Source organism: Nicotiana tabacum, chromosome 11 (genome assembly GCF_000715075.1).
Source record: "Nicotiana tabacum cultivar K326 chromosome 11, ASM71507v2, whole genome shotgun sequence".
In the NCBI taxonomy this organism is placed as follows: domain Eukaryota; kingdom Viridiplantae; phylum Streptophyta; class Magnoliopsida; order Solanales; family Solanaceae; genus Nicotiana; species Nicotiana tabacum.
In genome coordinates, this window is record NC_134090.1 from 67,576,177 (window position 1) to 67,591,124 (window position 14,948).

General features: G+C 36.6%; 1 protein-coding gene across 1 annotated transcript; it reads right to left on the bottom strand.

The window, feature by feature from the left end:
- Nucleotides 1-3,365: 3,365 nt before the first annotated feature.
- LOC107772454 (nuclear cap-binding protein subunit 2-like) lies at nt 3,366-11,307 on the bottom strand. Its single transcript, XM_075225148.1, has 8 exons — nt 11,250-11,307; nt 10,851-11,074; nt 7,395-7,533; nt 7,285-7,318; nt 5,157-5,270; nt 4,135-4,188; nt 3,914-4,020; nt 3,366-3,624 (listed from the first exon to the last, which is right to left on the bottom strand). Exons 1-8 carry the CDS (start codon nt 11,265-11,267, stop codon nt 3,550-3,552), a joined length of 765 nt encoding a protein of 254 aa, XP_075081249.1. The 5' UTR covers nt 11,268-11,307; the 3' UTR covers nt 3,366-3,549.
- Nucleotides 11,308-14,948: the final 3,641 nt, after the last annotated feature.

The window sequence follows — 14,948 nt, forward strand, 5'->3', positions numbered from 1 at the left end:
AACAGCAACAACAAGAACAACAATAATGTGGAGTACTACAATAGTTATAGTGCTAGCAACAACAACAACAATAATGAGGAGTACTTTAATAGTTATAGTGCTAGTAGCAACAACAACAACAATAACAACAAGGAGTACTATAATGGTGGCATTACTAACCACAACAACAACAACGAGGAGTATCTTAATGGGGGTAGCACTTACTATAACAACAACAATAACCACAAAAATAAGGAATATCACCATGGTGCTAGCACTTACTACAACAACAACAATAACAACGAGGAGTATCACAATGGGGTAGCATTTACTATAACAACAACAAGAACAACAACAACAATAACAATGAGGAATATCACAATGGAGGTAACACTTACTACAACAACAACAACAACAATAACAACAAGGAGTATCACAATGGGAGCAGCACTTACTATAACAACAACAACAACAACAATAAAAATAACGAGAAGTATCACAATGGAGCTAGCACTTACTACTACTACTACTACAACAACAACAACAACAACAACAACAACAACAACAACAACAACAACAACAACAACAACAACAACAACAACAACAACAACAACGACGACGAGGAGCATCACAATGGGGATAGCACTTAATAACAACAACAACAACAACAATAATAAGGAGTACTACAACGATGACAGTACTTAAATCATTAAATACAACCTTAATAAAAGTCATCATAGATATTATTTAAATAATGCGTCTGAACTATTAAAGAAAATTAAAGAAAAAATTTGAGTTCTTGAAAAAGATGAATTATTATCAATCCTATTTATCTAAATCCTAAAAAATGAGTGTTATTATATTGATGTAGTATATTCGATCAATATTGTTTATATATTTTGTTAAAGTTCTTGCACGAATCCTTAACATAGATATTCATACCTTTAATCATAAGGTTGTGTGTCAAAATAACTTTTATCTCTCTTAGATATTATTTAATTAATAATCACTAATTAATTTAAATAGTAAGGATATATTTGAATAAGTAACATTTTGATTTGTTAAATACGTCAAATATTTTAATACAAATTTAATTTACTGAAACGACTAATGTTTGATACGGATGAAGTAGGGTTCAAAATTTTCTTTCTAAAACAAAATAATTTTGCATTCTAGGGATACAAATGTTTAGTTTTAACTGCCCGTAATAAAAAATGTGCTAAATCAAAAGCGGAAGATTTTTCTAGACTGTTTAACCATATTTTCAAAATCATATTATTTGAAAAATGCTTTTTATTAGGAGTACTTTTTGAAAAAGTACTCTTAAAAAGTAGTAGCAGATTATGTTTGGTTAATCAATTTAAAAAATATTTTTGCTAATATTAGAGTAGCAATTTATGCTTAGTCATTTATAATGACAGATCCAAGATTTTATAGTCATGATTGCTCGTCGGAAAGAGTTCCGAAAGATAAAAGATTTAGCTATGGGTGCTCTTGCACTACTTAGCTACATTTTTTACTAATTGCCTATATAAATATATTAAATCCAGGTAAAAACAATGGGTGTTTGAGCACTCATAATTAACTCTTCATGTGGATCCGTCATTTGTCAGTTAGGTTCTAAAAGTCCTTAAGAAAAAAAGCTACATTTTTTAGTTTTTGTTATTATTCAAAAGCATTTATTTTTTCTTTAAAGTTTGGGCAAACTCTAAAACAATTACTTTAAGAAAAAGTACTTTTGGCTCCCCAAAGTTTTTGCAAAACCTTCTAAAAATAACTGGAAGTTTCGTCAAATTCTTAAAAGATTCTTACTTAGTTAAATTGATGTAACATCAAAAAAAAAATTATTACCATTGTGAACATTTGAACATTTCTAAAATCTCTGACTCGTTTTATAGAAGTTTACGAGGCGTTATTATATAAAGATATTGTACCAAAAATCGCTATATTATTGGTTCGATGGAAACGAAAGATGATTATCGTATAAAAGACTCTCGTCATACCACTAGACTCTAACTCTTGATAGAAAAAAAAAATACTTAAGAATTTAGTCCCAAATCCGTTTCTTAATTATATTTCTGGCACACTCTTACTATTGAGGTTCAATAGAGAGTAAAAGTGGAAATTGCCATTTCAAAAGTGGCAGCAAAAAGAGATCATAAAAAGGCTGCTATGTACTGTTGAGGGACCCACATGGTTAGGAAATTGCCATTTCAAAAAGCTCGGAAATTCACGTGGGTCTTGTGGGCAAAATATGTAAAACGTGGCGCTTTAGGTAGAAAAGTAACTTGTTTTTTTTAAACCGTAAAAATATATTTTGAGTCCAAAAAGTTGTCATTTAAGTTTCGGACTCGGCCTCTAGCAAGTTGGTTCTCCACAAAACTAACATAATTAGTTTACATAGTAATATAGCCTGTAAAATACTTGCAAATTATTTCGAAAGCCGAAGATATCTAATTGAAATCCTACCCTTCTTCTATTTTTACGTTTAGATGTGTTCGGCAAATGATAAAGACACATCATGATGGTCATAATTCTCAATTGACTGAACATAAACCACAGTGTGAAATTCACGCCATGACACACTTCTCATATCTTGTGTTTTAAGGAGCATTTTTGCTTTGGGCGAGACATACCAAAAATACACTGAGGCGTACTGGTGGGATGTAAGCATCATACGCCCCAACCTTTTGGGCGTTCGTCTAGATGTAAGCCTCAATATTCTGGGTGTTCATTTGGAGCATACGCACTGAAACTTTTTCCAAATTTGAGGTTATATTGCTTAATAAATTCTTTTTAAAACTTAAATATCTAAAAGTTAACTCATAATAAATTTTCAAACTAAAAATGTCAAAAGTTAACATATTTTAAAAAATTTATCCTAATTTCGTTTTTTTTTTCGTTTACTGAGTAACAATACACTTTAGACCTTTGTCTGCAAAATACAAAATATAAAAAAAAAAAATCCTTTAATACTAACTCTCTTCCACGTTTGCATTTTTCTTCTTTATTATGCTTAATTTACTTTTTAATGTTAGAATTTCTTTTGATATCGCTCTAGTTATGAATAATTTGAAACACTACAAACTGGAGTATTGTTACAATCATTTAGGGGGGGGGGGGGGGGGGTGATGTAACGGATTCGTCTCTTACCGTCAGTTTTGACTAAGGCAAAATTTGGACAAAATAACAGCTAGAGAGCATAAAACAACATTGAAGAACAATATCCGTTTTCCATATTTTGGGGGGTGAGGCCAAAAGTAAAGGATTATTTAAGTTGAGCACGGAGTGATCTCTTTTAATAAAGCTAGACAAAATAATACTTTCGGGTACACTGAGGGATCAACGTCATCAATGACACCATCAGAAATACATAGAAAAGAAGGTAAAAATAAGAGAGTGAGAAGCTACGATTACTCCTTAAGTGTAAAAACGTTTTGAAGCGCAGTTCTAATGTACAACATTTTAATTGTGTAAGCACAAGTTACAAAGGAACTTGACGAGAGCAGGTCTTACAACTCTTTTCAAGTAGCACACTCTTCTCCGAGCAATCTACATCTGGAAATAAAACTAAGTACGCCGTTTCCTATCATCATCATCCTCTTCATCAGAATCACCACTCTCACGGAAACGTGGATTCTTCTCCTGCAGCAAAAGAATGTCACATTGCAACAACAAATATCACTAAAACTGAAGAGGGGACAAACAATAGAAGCAAAAGATTTGAAGCTCAATCTCCTATTCGTTAAATCACAAGCTAAAGTCAGGGAATTTGCTTCTTTAATATCCACACTGACTTCGTTTCATTGTCCAATTTTACATTATTTCGTTTCAGTGGCGAGCATAGAGTACATATGAAAAGATGGAACAGGACATGCTGGTGAAAAAAAGCAAAGCAATAAAAGATGTAGCTTAAGTAAATAAAAGAAAATACCGGTCTGGACTCATGATCAGAGGTTCTTCGAGATTCACGGTCGTAACTCCTCTTTGGATAATCTGACCGATGGTGGTCATCTTCCCTGTGTCGCTTGCGATGATAGTCTGTTTTCCTCATAAGATAGAGTTGTTTGTTAAATATACTATACTGAAACAAAAGATAGAAAAATACAATGTTGTAAAGCATTAGAACTGAATCAAAAGCTTTGTAAAGCATACCTCTACCGTGTCGATAAGAACCTCCATAACCTTGATTTCCACCATGTCTACCATCTGCAGTTTATTGTATCAGTGATTGCCATAGACACCGTAAAAGTAAGTGTACCGTGTTTATTATCTATCACATTATATTGCAAAACCTAAGGCATATAAACTGTGAAGTTACTGGAAGTGCAAGAAAAACTCAATGGCGGTTGAAGGTCCGGTGGATCAGCTATTCAAAGCTTAATTTGAAATCCTAAAGGGGTTGTTTCAATCTCTTCCTTTCACTTTTCCTTGTTAGAGAAATGTCAAGTTAAATCTGATTTTCAAAAGATTAATGAAACACAGCACGAATTTGGAAAAAGCCAGTTTAATTATAGGGAACAATACGGCTAGCTCAAAATTTAGAGTGGAACAAAACCAAAATCGTTAACAACCAGAAGTTGCCATTCAACCAGTGCTCAAACTTATACAATTTAGCCGTACACATTTCATTCGCAATGGAGCATTCAGAATGTAGACATTATGCTTACAGCATTAGTTGATATCAAAACTACCATTCCTCTGACAGCTTAACTATACCCAACCCATCAAATAAAAGGCACATATACTCGAACTAGTGTGGTGTCATGCAACAAATAGACAGGTTGTGAAATCAACATTGAAACAAGCAGATAATAACAATTCAGAAGAACTTCGCCACCAAACCGACTACTAATACAAGCATTACTTAGAGTCAGTTGTACCCTTAGCTAAAATCAAAAGCTTTCTACTGCATTAAAGCACACACAAGTCCTGTAGAAGTAAGTCTAAATCTGCAGATAAGAGGCGCTTCAAGTTGACTCTTCATCAAATGCAATAACATCTTCCTTTTTGGAAAAAGGAAAAGAAAGAAGACAAAAATATTGCAGTCGTTACATTTCACATTCCACATATTATCAAATTAATTTGAGAGAACGAAGCTCTTCGCTAAGACGCAAGAAAGAGTCAATATTATCAAAGAAAGAACTGATGACTAAGTTCAGAGCCCTCAAACTTACAGTGAGGTGGCGGCATAACTGGTGGGTAAGCGCCCAATGATCCTGTACCATAATCCACTAGCTGCCTTTGTGCTTCCAACTCCTTTTGGACCAATTTTCCATAACCGCCTCGACGTATAACTAGTTAAGGTATTCAATGACGGCCCAAAATTCTTAAATATTAAATGGATAAAGAAAGGAAAAAATGAAGTCTTAAACCCTGTAGCTCGGACTATCATGCAAGAGTTTCAAACATTAGTCAGATAAGGTGATGAAAACTTACTCAATTGATTAACCATGAAGTATAACATTTCTGTGTACATTCATGGGTTAAACATTAAGTCTTTTCTTTGAATTAAACCATAATTCTTAAACACATACTCCCTCTGTCCTAATTTATGTGATGTGTTTGACTGGGCATGAAGTTTAAGCAAAAAAGAAAGAATTTTGAAACTTGTGGTAAAACTGAGCCATAGATATTTGTGTGCCCATAAATCATCTCTTTTAAAGAGGGAAACTAGTTATGTCAGACATGAACTAAAAAAGGGGAACCCTCAGGGGTTGGCCTGGTGGCAATTGACTTGAGCCTTGGGGTTTGCTCCCTTTCAAGGTCTCAAGTTCGAAACCCACTGGGTGCAAACAATTTCTGAGGGCCATCGGACTGGGTAAAACCTGAATTAACCGTGGTGCACTTGCGGGAAACTCCTTGCCGAGGGCCTGTGCACCCCCGGGATTAGTCGGGGCTCTTAGAGACTCGGACACCCGGTGCAAATCAAAAAAAATATATATATATATATATAGAAAGGTGTCATTCTTCTTGGGGCTGACTAAAAAAGAAAGAGTGTAACATAAATTAGGACGGAGGGAGTATATATTAGAAAACCATGTAAACAATGTCAACCATCTTTCTTATCCTTGATTAACGTATCTATGAGCCAACATTCACCTTCATAAAAGAATGGTCACTTACGCTAAAGAGTGCACTGATCTACGTCATAGAAGTTCTGATTCCTGACAAACATTAATGACAGAAGAATAAGTGAAGATCTACTTCGAGGTATTTCCTTGCAACATAAATAACAAAGAAAACAATTGCCTTGTTAAAACTTTGACCATTGCCTTGTTAAAACTTTGCAATCATCCCACTGGTGACAAGATGAAATTTCCATTTCTTTCATCAAGTCAATTATCCTACAATCACAGGAGAGGGATGCAGAAAAATGAAGCGTTTGAGACCACTAGGTTCATTCACCCAAAGCAAAATGCAATTACAAAAAATCAGGGTGACTAACTACTTGAGAAAAAATGCTCTAGAATCTTATGATCAGAAGAGGAAAGAAGCTTTTGTTTTAACCACTACCTTATCTAGTAACTAGATGTGGAGGGTTGTGTTCTTGTAGATGATGATACAGAACCTGAAAAAGACAATAGAATCTGATCCACCAGACTTTTGATGCCCCACAGCTACTTCTAGGGTAAGTACTTACTGAATAAATACTATATAAATACTTCTTAAGGAGGCACTTGAGTGATCAACAAAGAATAACCAGTACAATGTTAATGTATAGAGGAATGATTTACAAAATTACACATATTACCTTGTCAAGTACCACTTTAGTTATCCTTGCCATATAGACAAGTTACACGTATATTTACGTAATAATTTTTAAAATCAGTACATATCTACATAATAATAATAATAATAATAAAAACGTGTCAATCCATTAAATTACATCCTTTTCTCAATTTACTTACTGAGTAAATACTCCAAGTTTACTAACTGGCATAAATCTTTCAAGCTGCAAATATTCCAAGTTTTAATGGATTCTTTTTTTAATCAAAAGTACACCATGTTTTAGTCGATTTTTACATAAACTTCCCTGTTTTTTTACTGATCATTGTACATAACATTTGTCGAAACTTCACTATTAGACATACTTCTGCATAACACGAAGTATAGTTGACTAACTTTGTCCTAATAGTTACATGCCTTTTATTCCCATTCCAGTGTCCATTCAATTGCAATGTTCATCACTTTAGGCCACGATAGGACCAAAACATATTTTCTCTGAAAAAAAATATATAAAAATAGTTAAAAGAATGGAAAGAAAGTTGTTAACACATGCTTATCAACTGAAGAGAAGGATATCTGGATCGTAGTCAGTACGATATTCGTCGCGCACCTGGAAAAAAGATGTAAATCAGATCACACACTAGCATGAATCTCAAGATAAAAGGATGAACCACTAAGGAGATTACCTGTCCACCACTCCTACCACGGCCCCATTGCCTACCTTCTTGAAATCCCCAGTCAAAATCCACACGAATAGGGCGATCATCAAGAATTGTCCCACTGATATATTTGACAGAATCTTCAGTGTCGTCCCTAGAGTAGAACCTGAAAATATTTTTACAGTTATTACAGATGCAAAATGATATTCTCCTTGCCTTCTTTTGTTTTCTTCTTTGGCTTCTTTCCCTTTAACGGGAAAAGGGCTGAATGGGAGATAAACCCAAAGGTATACATGTAAAAAACTATAATGTACACCTAATACCATCTTGGTGTTTATAAATAGAATTTACTTCAACTACCAAAAAAATTATGAGCAAATAGGTTTTTGCTTATAACTGCAGAAACAGTGACAGCACTAAAGAGAAAAGCTCGTGATATTCCCTAATGGCAATTTTTTACTGTGGCATAAATATATACTACTTATTCATCTGACATCATTTCAACAATTTCTCTCCTTTTGCAGTTAAATATTATTTGAACTCCTTGCCATCAAACCTCATATAATAATTCATTCAAACATTGTTCTTAAACTTTGTCAATGTCAACCCAAGTCAATTAAAATGGCACAAAGGGAGTACGTCAGCAACAATCCTATTGCAAAAGAAATGTGTACAAATAAGTGGCAAAATTTGACATACTTGGAACAGGGCAACAAGACAGAGAATGCAAAGAAGCAGATTTACTTCCCTTATACAAATGCAACAACCACCCAGGCATCCCAAAGAAATACAACCTAAACAAATACCATAACCTCTAAAAGTTTTCTTGAAACATTGGTAAAAATGTTCTGCAAGGCATCAAAGAACTATATAGTAGCTTCTGGACAGATATTGTTGCAGGAAGTTGCAACCACATATTTAGTACATTGGGTTTTTAAAGCAAGAACCTGGATCTACTTTCACGTTACGAAATGTTAATTTGCATCCGTTTTTGTAAGGAATCTATTAATCTTTCTCTGACTTTCAGGCTACAAACTCTCTTATTTCCTCATTAATGATATCATTAAGAAGGTACCAAGTGAGCGACAACTGAGTGGAACAAGAGATAACATCAAAGATGCACAGCCAAAGTACTCCAACTTTTTGTTGTGAGACCTGTAAGACTAAGACAAAGTAAACCAACCCTGGACTTGAAAAAAGGGAGAAAAGGATTAAGACAAAAATAGGAGGGAATTTTCCTTTTCTTTTCTACCAAACAGGAGCGAGATTTCCTTGTCAGTTAAAAGTAGCCGAAACATGGAAAGCTAAGACCCCATTTGACTAAACATTTGTAACATCAATAAGGACTTCAGGATTATGAACAAAATAGCTATACATTTTTTTTATTGGTAACAAAATAACTACGTATCTGGGGATTAGTGTCGAATAACAGTCGCACATATCCTTTTTCTCCCAATAGATGCAATAGAAACAATAAATACTCTCCACTCCACTCCTCTCTTTTCTTTTCTCCTGCATATCCCTCCCCTTTCGGACTCTTCAAATTCAAAAATTCTATGACAAAGTTTGACATTGATCATTATGTCAGAATAAGATAGATAATTGCAATGGGATTGAATCCATAAAAAAGTGGAACTGCAGAAATATTTTCAGATATTTCAATTTTTTGGAAGTCCCTGCTTTTTTCGTACCTAGACTTGTAAAAGATTTAAGTACTTTTACGTTGTTGATAAAAAGTTGTACATTTCCATTCTCTCGCTAACGGTAGCTATACCCTAAATCACTGCTGCCTTGGGCCCTCGTCGCCAGCGACGCAGCCTCACAGGTAAGGTCTCCTCTCACTCTCTCTCCTTCTATCTTCCCTCATCTCTCTATCTCCGGTTCTCTTTCCCCTCTTCTGTGTCTCCCTCCCTTTTTCTTCTTTTCTTTTTTATCACTTATCTGTCCCTAGGCCATCGCCGGCGACATCCCCATTAGTCTTCCCCCTTCTTCCTCCTTTCTCTCTCTCCCATCTTCTTCCCTTTCTCCCCCTCTCTGTGTACCATCTCCCAACCGCTGGTCCACTATACCCCTTGCTTCTCTCTCTATCTGTTTCTCTATTCCTCTTTCTCTCTTTCTTGCGGGTGTTGGGTGTTAGGCGAACAGAAATAGGCCCATTTTCTGTCAAAGACCAGCCACGCGCCGGCGCATCCCAGTAAGATTACCAGCGCGTGAGCAGCCTGCTGGTGAACACGGTAGTTGCTGTAGAACGAGGTCGAGGATTAGGGTAGAAGGTTAGGGGGTAGCTAGGAGTATTCCTTTATCATACTAGTGGCAGTAGTATTAGTCTTGTAGTCATTTTTTCTTTTTTTTCTTTTTTTTGTCTTTCCTATTCGTAGAGCTATATTCCTACCTGTTATTTCATTTGCTTTAGTTATTTTACTATATCGATGCTGTTACTGCTTATTGTTACTGCTCCTTTTCATTTTGTCCTTGAGCCGAGGGTCTTCGGAAACAGCCTCTCTACCTCCACGAGGTAGGGATAAAGCCTGCGTACACACTACCCTCCCCAGACCCCAATTGTGAGATTATACTAGGTATGTTATTGTTGTTTCAATCTTTTTGGCTTTTTTCCTTTTAAGATATCCTAGGTCTTTCTTCAAAAGATCCAAATCTTTTTCCATAGTGCTGACTTCCCTAGAACTCTGCCTAATACCTTCTCTACTCTCAATAGCTAACTCCATACTTATCCAGCAGTATTAACCAAAGCCTTGATATTATAATCTTGCCTCCATCCTTTTGTTTCACAAGCCCTAAGAACATTAGACATTCGAATTATACAGCTCAATGCAATGTGCTCTTCCAATCGTACTGCTTCTTTTTAATTTAGCTTTTCCTCGTACATCTAGACCCATCGTTCCCTCTCAAGCCACCTTCATATCATCCTATCTTAACACAAATTTAATAGCACCTCTCAGCTTGAACCCTATATGTTGAAACGTCTACTCGTACAGTGTCTATTCGGCAGACATCAGTCTTGAATTATGCCTATGTCATTGGCCTTAAACTAACACAGTGAACTTCGCACAAAAAAAGAAAAACAAAAAATATATATATTGACCCCTTGCCTCTACCATGTATCTTGACCTTCGTTGGAAAACCTAGGCCTTCTTTGACTGCATCAAATGGAAGTCAGACTTAGTAAATGACACATAATATGCTAAGGTAACTATAGAGAGCGTATCAAATTACATTAACCACTACACTGAATCAGATCAAATGGGTACATTCGACTGATCGGATCAAATTATTGTGGTATTAAGCATCTTTAATAATCTTCAGAGTACTTATTAAGTAGAGATGGAGCACATGATTCTAAAAAACTAGAAGGAACTGGTTAAAGCTGAAGCATGAGTACCATAATTGGAGAAGAAATTATACAGTTTAAAGTTAACAACACAAAATGGAAGAAATGGGAGACTGAAAGCAAGGTTCAGGCCATACATTACAAAGCAGAACCCGCAAGGAGTTTTGCAATTCTTATCCAATCCCATAACTATCTTTTTAATCTCTCCAGCACGAGAGAACAGCTCATATACTTGCTCCTCTGTTGTGTAAAAGGACATGTTCCCCACATAAACAGTTGTCGCCTTTAGCAAAGCATCTTCAAATTCTTCTTGTGTTCCTGGAAACCTTCTATCCCTATATGCTGAAATCTTGGCTAAATCCTAAGAGAAAGAAACAGCAGAGAAGGCGGCGCAGACCCACCCACCCCCGGCATTAGCACAATCCACCGAAAACACAACCTAAGAACATTATATCACTGGACAAATTGTTTATTGAACAAACACCCCAGGTATACAGCACACTGGAAAAGCCAAAGAACACTGGCGTTCATATTACCTTGAACAGAGAAGCCATTACGTTTTGCTCCCAACGACATCCAAGGGCAGCTCTAGGGTATCAAGAAGAAGAAGAAACAAAATGCGTTAAGCAAAGCAAATAAATTAAGAGGGGTTAGATAGCCGCTTAGACCCCTTAAGTTTGAATACTGACACTTCGATGCCCATCTTCATCTTGTTTCCTTTTCTTTCTTTTTGCTTTTTGTACATTTAAAATGTTTCATTATTATAGGGTCAAAATAGGTACACGGTACACCTAGATTATGTGAGTTCGCTTGTTTTTCCTTGGCCAAATACATAGACAACCCATTAAACTTTGGTCTAATTTTTTATTTTGGCACTTTAATTTAGCCTTGTTCCATTTTGGTCTTCCAATTCTATTTCTTTTATTCCACTTTGATAAAAGCTGACTAGATTCCATGTGTGATTTGTCTCACCCTTGTTGCCTCACCCTTGTAGGCTCTAGAGCTGAAGTTTTTATTTTATAACTGGCGAACTTCAACTCTAGAGCTGAAGTTTTTGTCTTTGTAACTGGGAAATTTCAGCTATAGAGATGAAGTTATTTAGTTCATTGTATGTTTTTTTTTCAATCCGCTAGGCAAACGCCTAGGGTTAGTTTTATTTATAACATGATAAACGACAAAATACAATGTCAAGATATCCTACGTAATGAACGAAATAGAGTTTGAATTTAACAAATATCCTATTATCAAAATTGAGTGTTGCACTCAACATTGATATAACATTAAAGCTATTAAACTTTGAAATATAAGACTTTATCCAAGTATGTGCCTGTTGTTTTGGGACTGCCGATCCTCCGTGTTCGATCACGCCCCAGCTCCCATTAATCTTTCGTCAAGATGAACATCATAAATGTCTTCTGTGCGCTAACTGCGTCTTCTTTCCTCGCTGCACTCCTTTTGATTCCTTGAGGTGATCAATGGAGACAGCTTTGTGCTTTGTACTCCAAAAGCACGTGAGCTCCATTTACTCTTGGTGAGCAATTCATGTTCGACAGCCTTTGTTCCTTGAGCAGTTCATTGTATGTTTACTACCCCAAATGACACTCTTTTCATATAATTTTTACCTGGATTCTTTTACTGCAATTGTTATGGCCCAGTTCTCAGTTCCTTTCTTTTCAATGGAACGATGACATAATATACAAACCTGAAGTTCATCATCCAGGAGTAAAAGCTAGATAGAAAATAAGCTTCTGGTGCAATATCTCGCCTTCACAAACGGTAGCAGTCACACAATATCACATGAAAATCATTTAAGCATGAGATTTTGTAAGCAAAGTCAACCTATTGCACCTTTTAGCAAGCAAAAAAAAAACATATTGCACCAGCAAATCATCCCATGAACTGAAGTTTCATAGCAGCACCAATAGCAGCAGCAGCAGAAGAAGAAGAAGAAGAAGAAGAAGAAGAAGAAGAAGAAGAAGAAGAAGAAGAAGAAGAAGAAGAAGAAGAAGAAGAAGAAGAAGAAGAAGAAGAAGAAGAAGAAGAAGATGAAGGAGGAGGAGAAAGGGGGCTGAAGTTATTTAAAAAGTGGGTACAAGTTTGATCGGCTTTCTTCCTTCAAATTTGTTGATTTTTATTCTATTTCACACTGATCCTTTCTTCTTTTTTTTCTCTCCATCATTAATCGCGTAGAGTTTGAATTTGGTCAAAAATAATTCAGTAGAGTTTCTTCCTTTTCTTTTTTAGTTGGGATAAGTGATTCAGAAGAGTATTTAGTAGTGCGAAAACTGGATTTTTGGTTTATCTTAATTTGAATTGTGGAGAAGCCTTGTAAATCTGACCATCTTACCACCGGTGCCGGAATCTCACGCTATCCAGTAAGTTTTTCAGCGATCTCATACTTTGAATCTCCTTTGTTCCTTTTCATTTTGTTGATTCTCCCGATCCCCGATCTCGTTTTTCTGAGTAAGCTCACTCAGTCCGCCGATCTGGTTCACTATCGGAGCTTGAAAATCCTGGTAAGCATTTTATTATCTGGGTTTTGCTCAAAACCGAATTTTGGCATCTGGGTTTGGCTCAAAATCGAATTTCTGTTAACTGGGTTTTGCTCAACATTGAATTTTCTCATCTGGGTTTTGCTCAATCTCGAATTTGTTATCTTGGTTTCGCTCAATAATCGAAATTGTTAGCTGGGTTTTGCTCAAAATAAAATTTTGGTTTTTGGGTTTTGCTCAAAATCGAATTTTGATATTTGGGTTGCACTCAAAATCAATTTGTTTCTTCAGGTATAGTACCTTTTTTAAAATAATTTCTCACTTATTTTCCTTTTGTTCTTTCTAGATTTGATTTATTTTCAGATTCCGGGTTTGATTTATTTTTCTTGAGGGTATAGTTTTGATCCGTTCATTTTGTTGTACTACGGTAGAACTTGGTGAATTTTGTGTAGTTCTTTGCTTTCTCCCCACATTTTCCCTACTACTGTCAGGGCTACACCAGTGGTAGCGGTGACTGCCCTCTTTTTGGTCTTTGGGTCATGGTTTTTCGGTGTTTTCAGGGAAATTCTCGAAGTGTTGGAGACAAGTTGGGCGCACGAGCACTAGCAAAGGAGAGCAACCTGGACGGGCGTCAGCAAAAGGTGGTGGGAAGCGGTGTGTGAGCGTACAACTACATCGAGTATAGCAAATAAACACAAGTTTGGTTCTCAGGAGTTGGTACCTCCCGTTCTCTTTTGGTGTTAGCTAAATTGATGTTACTTTAGTTCACAATAGTTCAGTTCAATCATTCTACTAATGTACTAGTAGCCACTTGTTTCCTTCTAGTTTGATTCGTTGTCCGTTGTGCACTAGCGAGTCTTATTTAGATTGTCGTAGGTATAGTAGCTGCAGTTTGGGATGATAGATTAAGGGCATGTCCTCGGGTAGGGCATAGTGTAGGGTCGGGGTTAGGGGGTGGGATGGGAGGTAGGGGAGGTAAAGGGGGCAAGGGAGCCTATAAGTTGAGAATCGGGTCATGGGACATAGGTTCACTAACGAGTAAGTCTATAGAGTTGGCAAAGATCCTTCAGAAGAGGAAGATTAATATAGCATGTGTCCAGGAGACTAGGTGGGTTGGATCGAGGGCGAAAAATGCGGATGGGTATAAGTTGTGGTACTCTGGAGTCCGGGGAGGTAAGAATGGAGTGGGTATCCTGGTAGATAGTCATCTTAGAGAGTCGGTGGTAGAGGTTAGGCGGGTGAATGATAGACTAATGACTATTAAATTGGTGGTGGGTGAGTGTACTTTAAATGTCATTAGTACGTACGCGCCGCAAGCGGGCTTGAATGAGGAGATTAAAAGGCGCTTTTGGGAGGGGTTGGATGACGTCGTTCGTAGTATTCCGCCTTCCGAGAGGTTATTCATAGGAGGAGATTTCAATGGTCATATTGGGTCGTCGGCAGGTGGTTATACTGAGGTGCATGGCGGCTTTGGTTTTGGGGAGTGGAACGAAGGGGGAACTTCGCTGTTGGACTTTGCCAAGGCATTCGATCTAGTGATTGCGAACTCATGTTTTCCGCAGCGGGAGGAGCACTTGGTTACTTACCAAAGTTCGGTGGCGAAGACTCAGATTGACTATCTCATCCTCAGGAGATGCGATAGAAGGTTGTGCGAGGATTGCAAAGTTATCCCAGGAGAGACCCTTGCGACGCAGCATAGGCTTTTGGTGATGGACATTAGTATTAGGATAAAGAGGAAGAAGA

Coding starts and splice junctions, on each gene's coding strand:
- LOC107772454 (XM_075225148.1), bottom strand. Junction 4,189..5,156: donor AGTTATGCCGCCACCTCACT/GTAAGTTTGAGG, acceptor AATAAACTGCAG/ATGGTAGACATGGTGGAAAT. Junction 4,021..4,134: donor TTCTTATCGACACGGTAGAG/GTATGCTTTACA, acceptor TGAGGAAAACAG/ACTATCATCGCAAGCGACAC.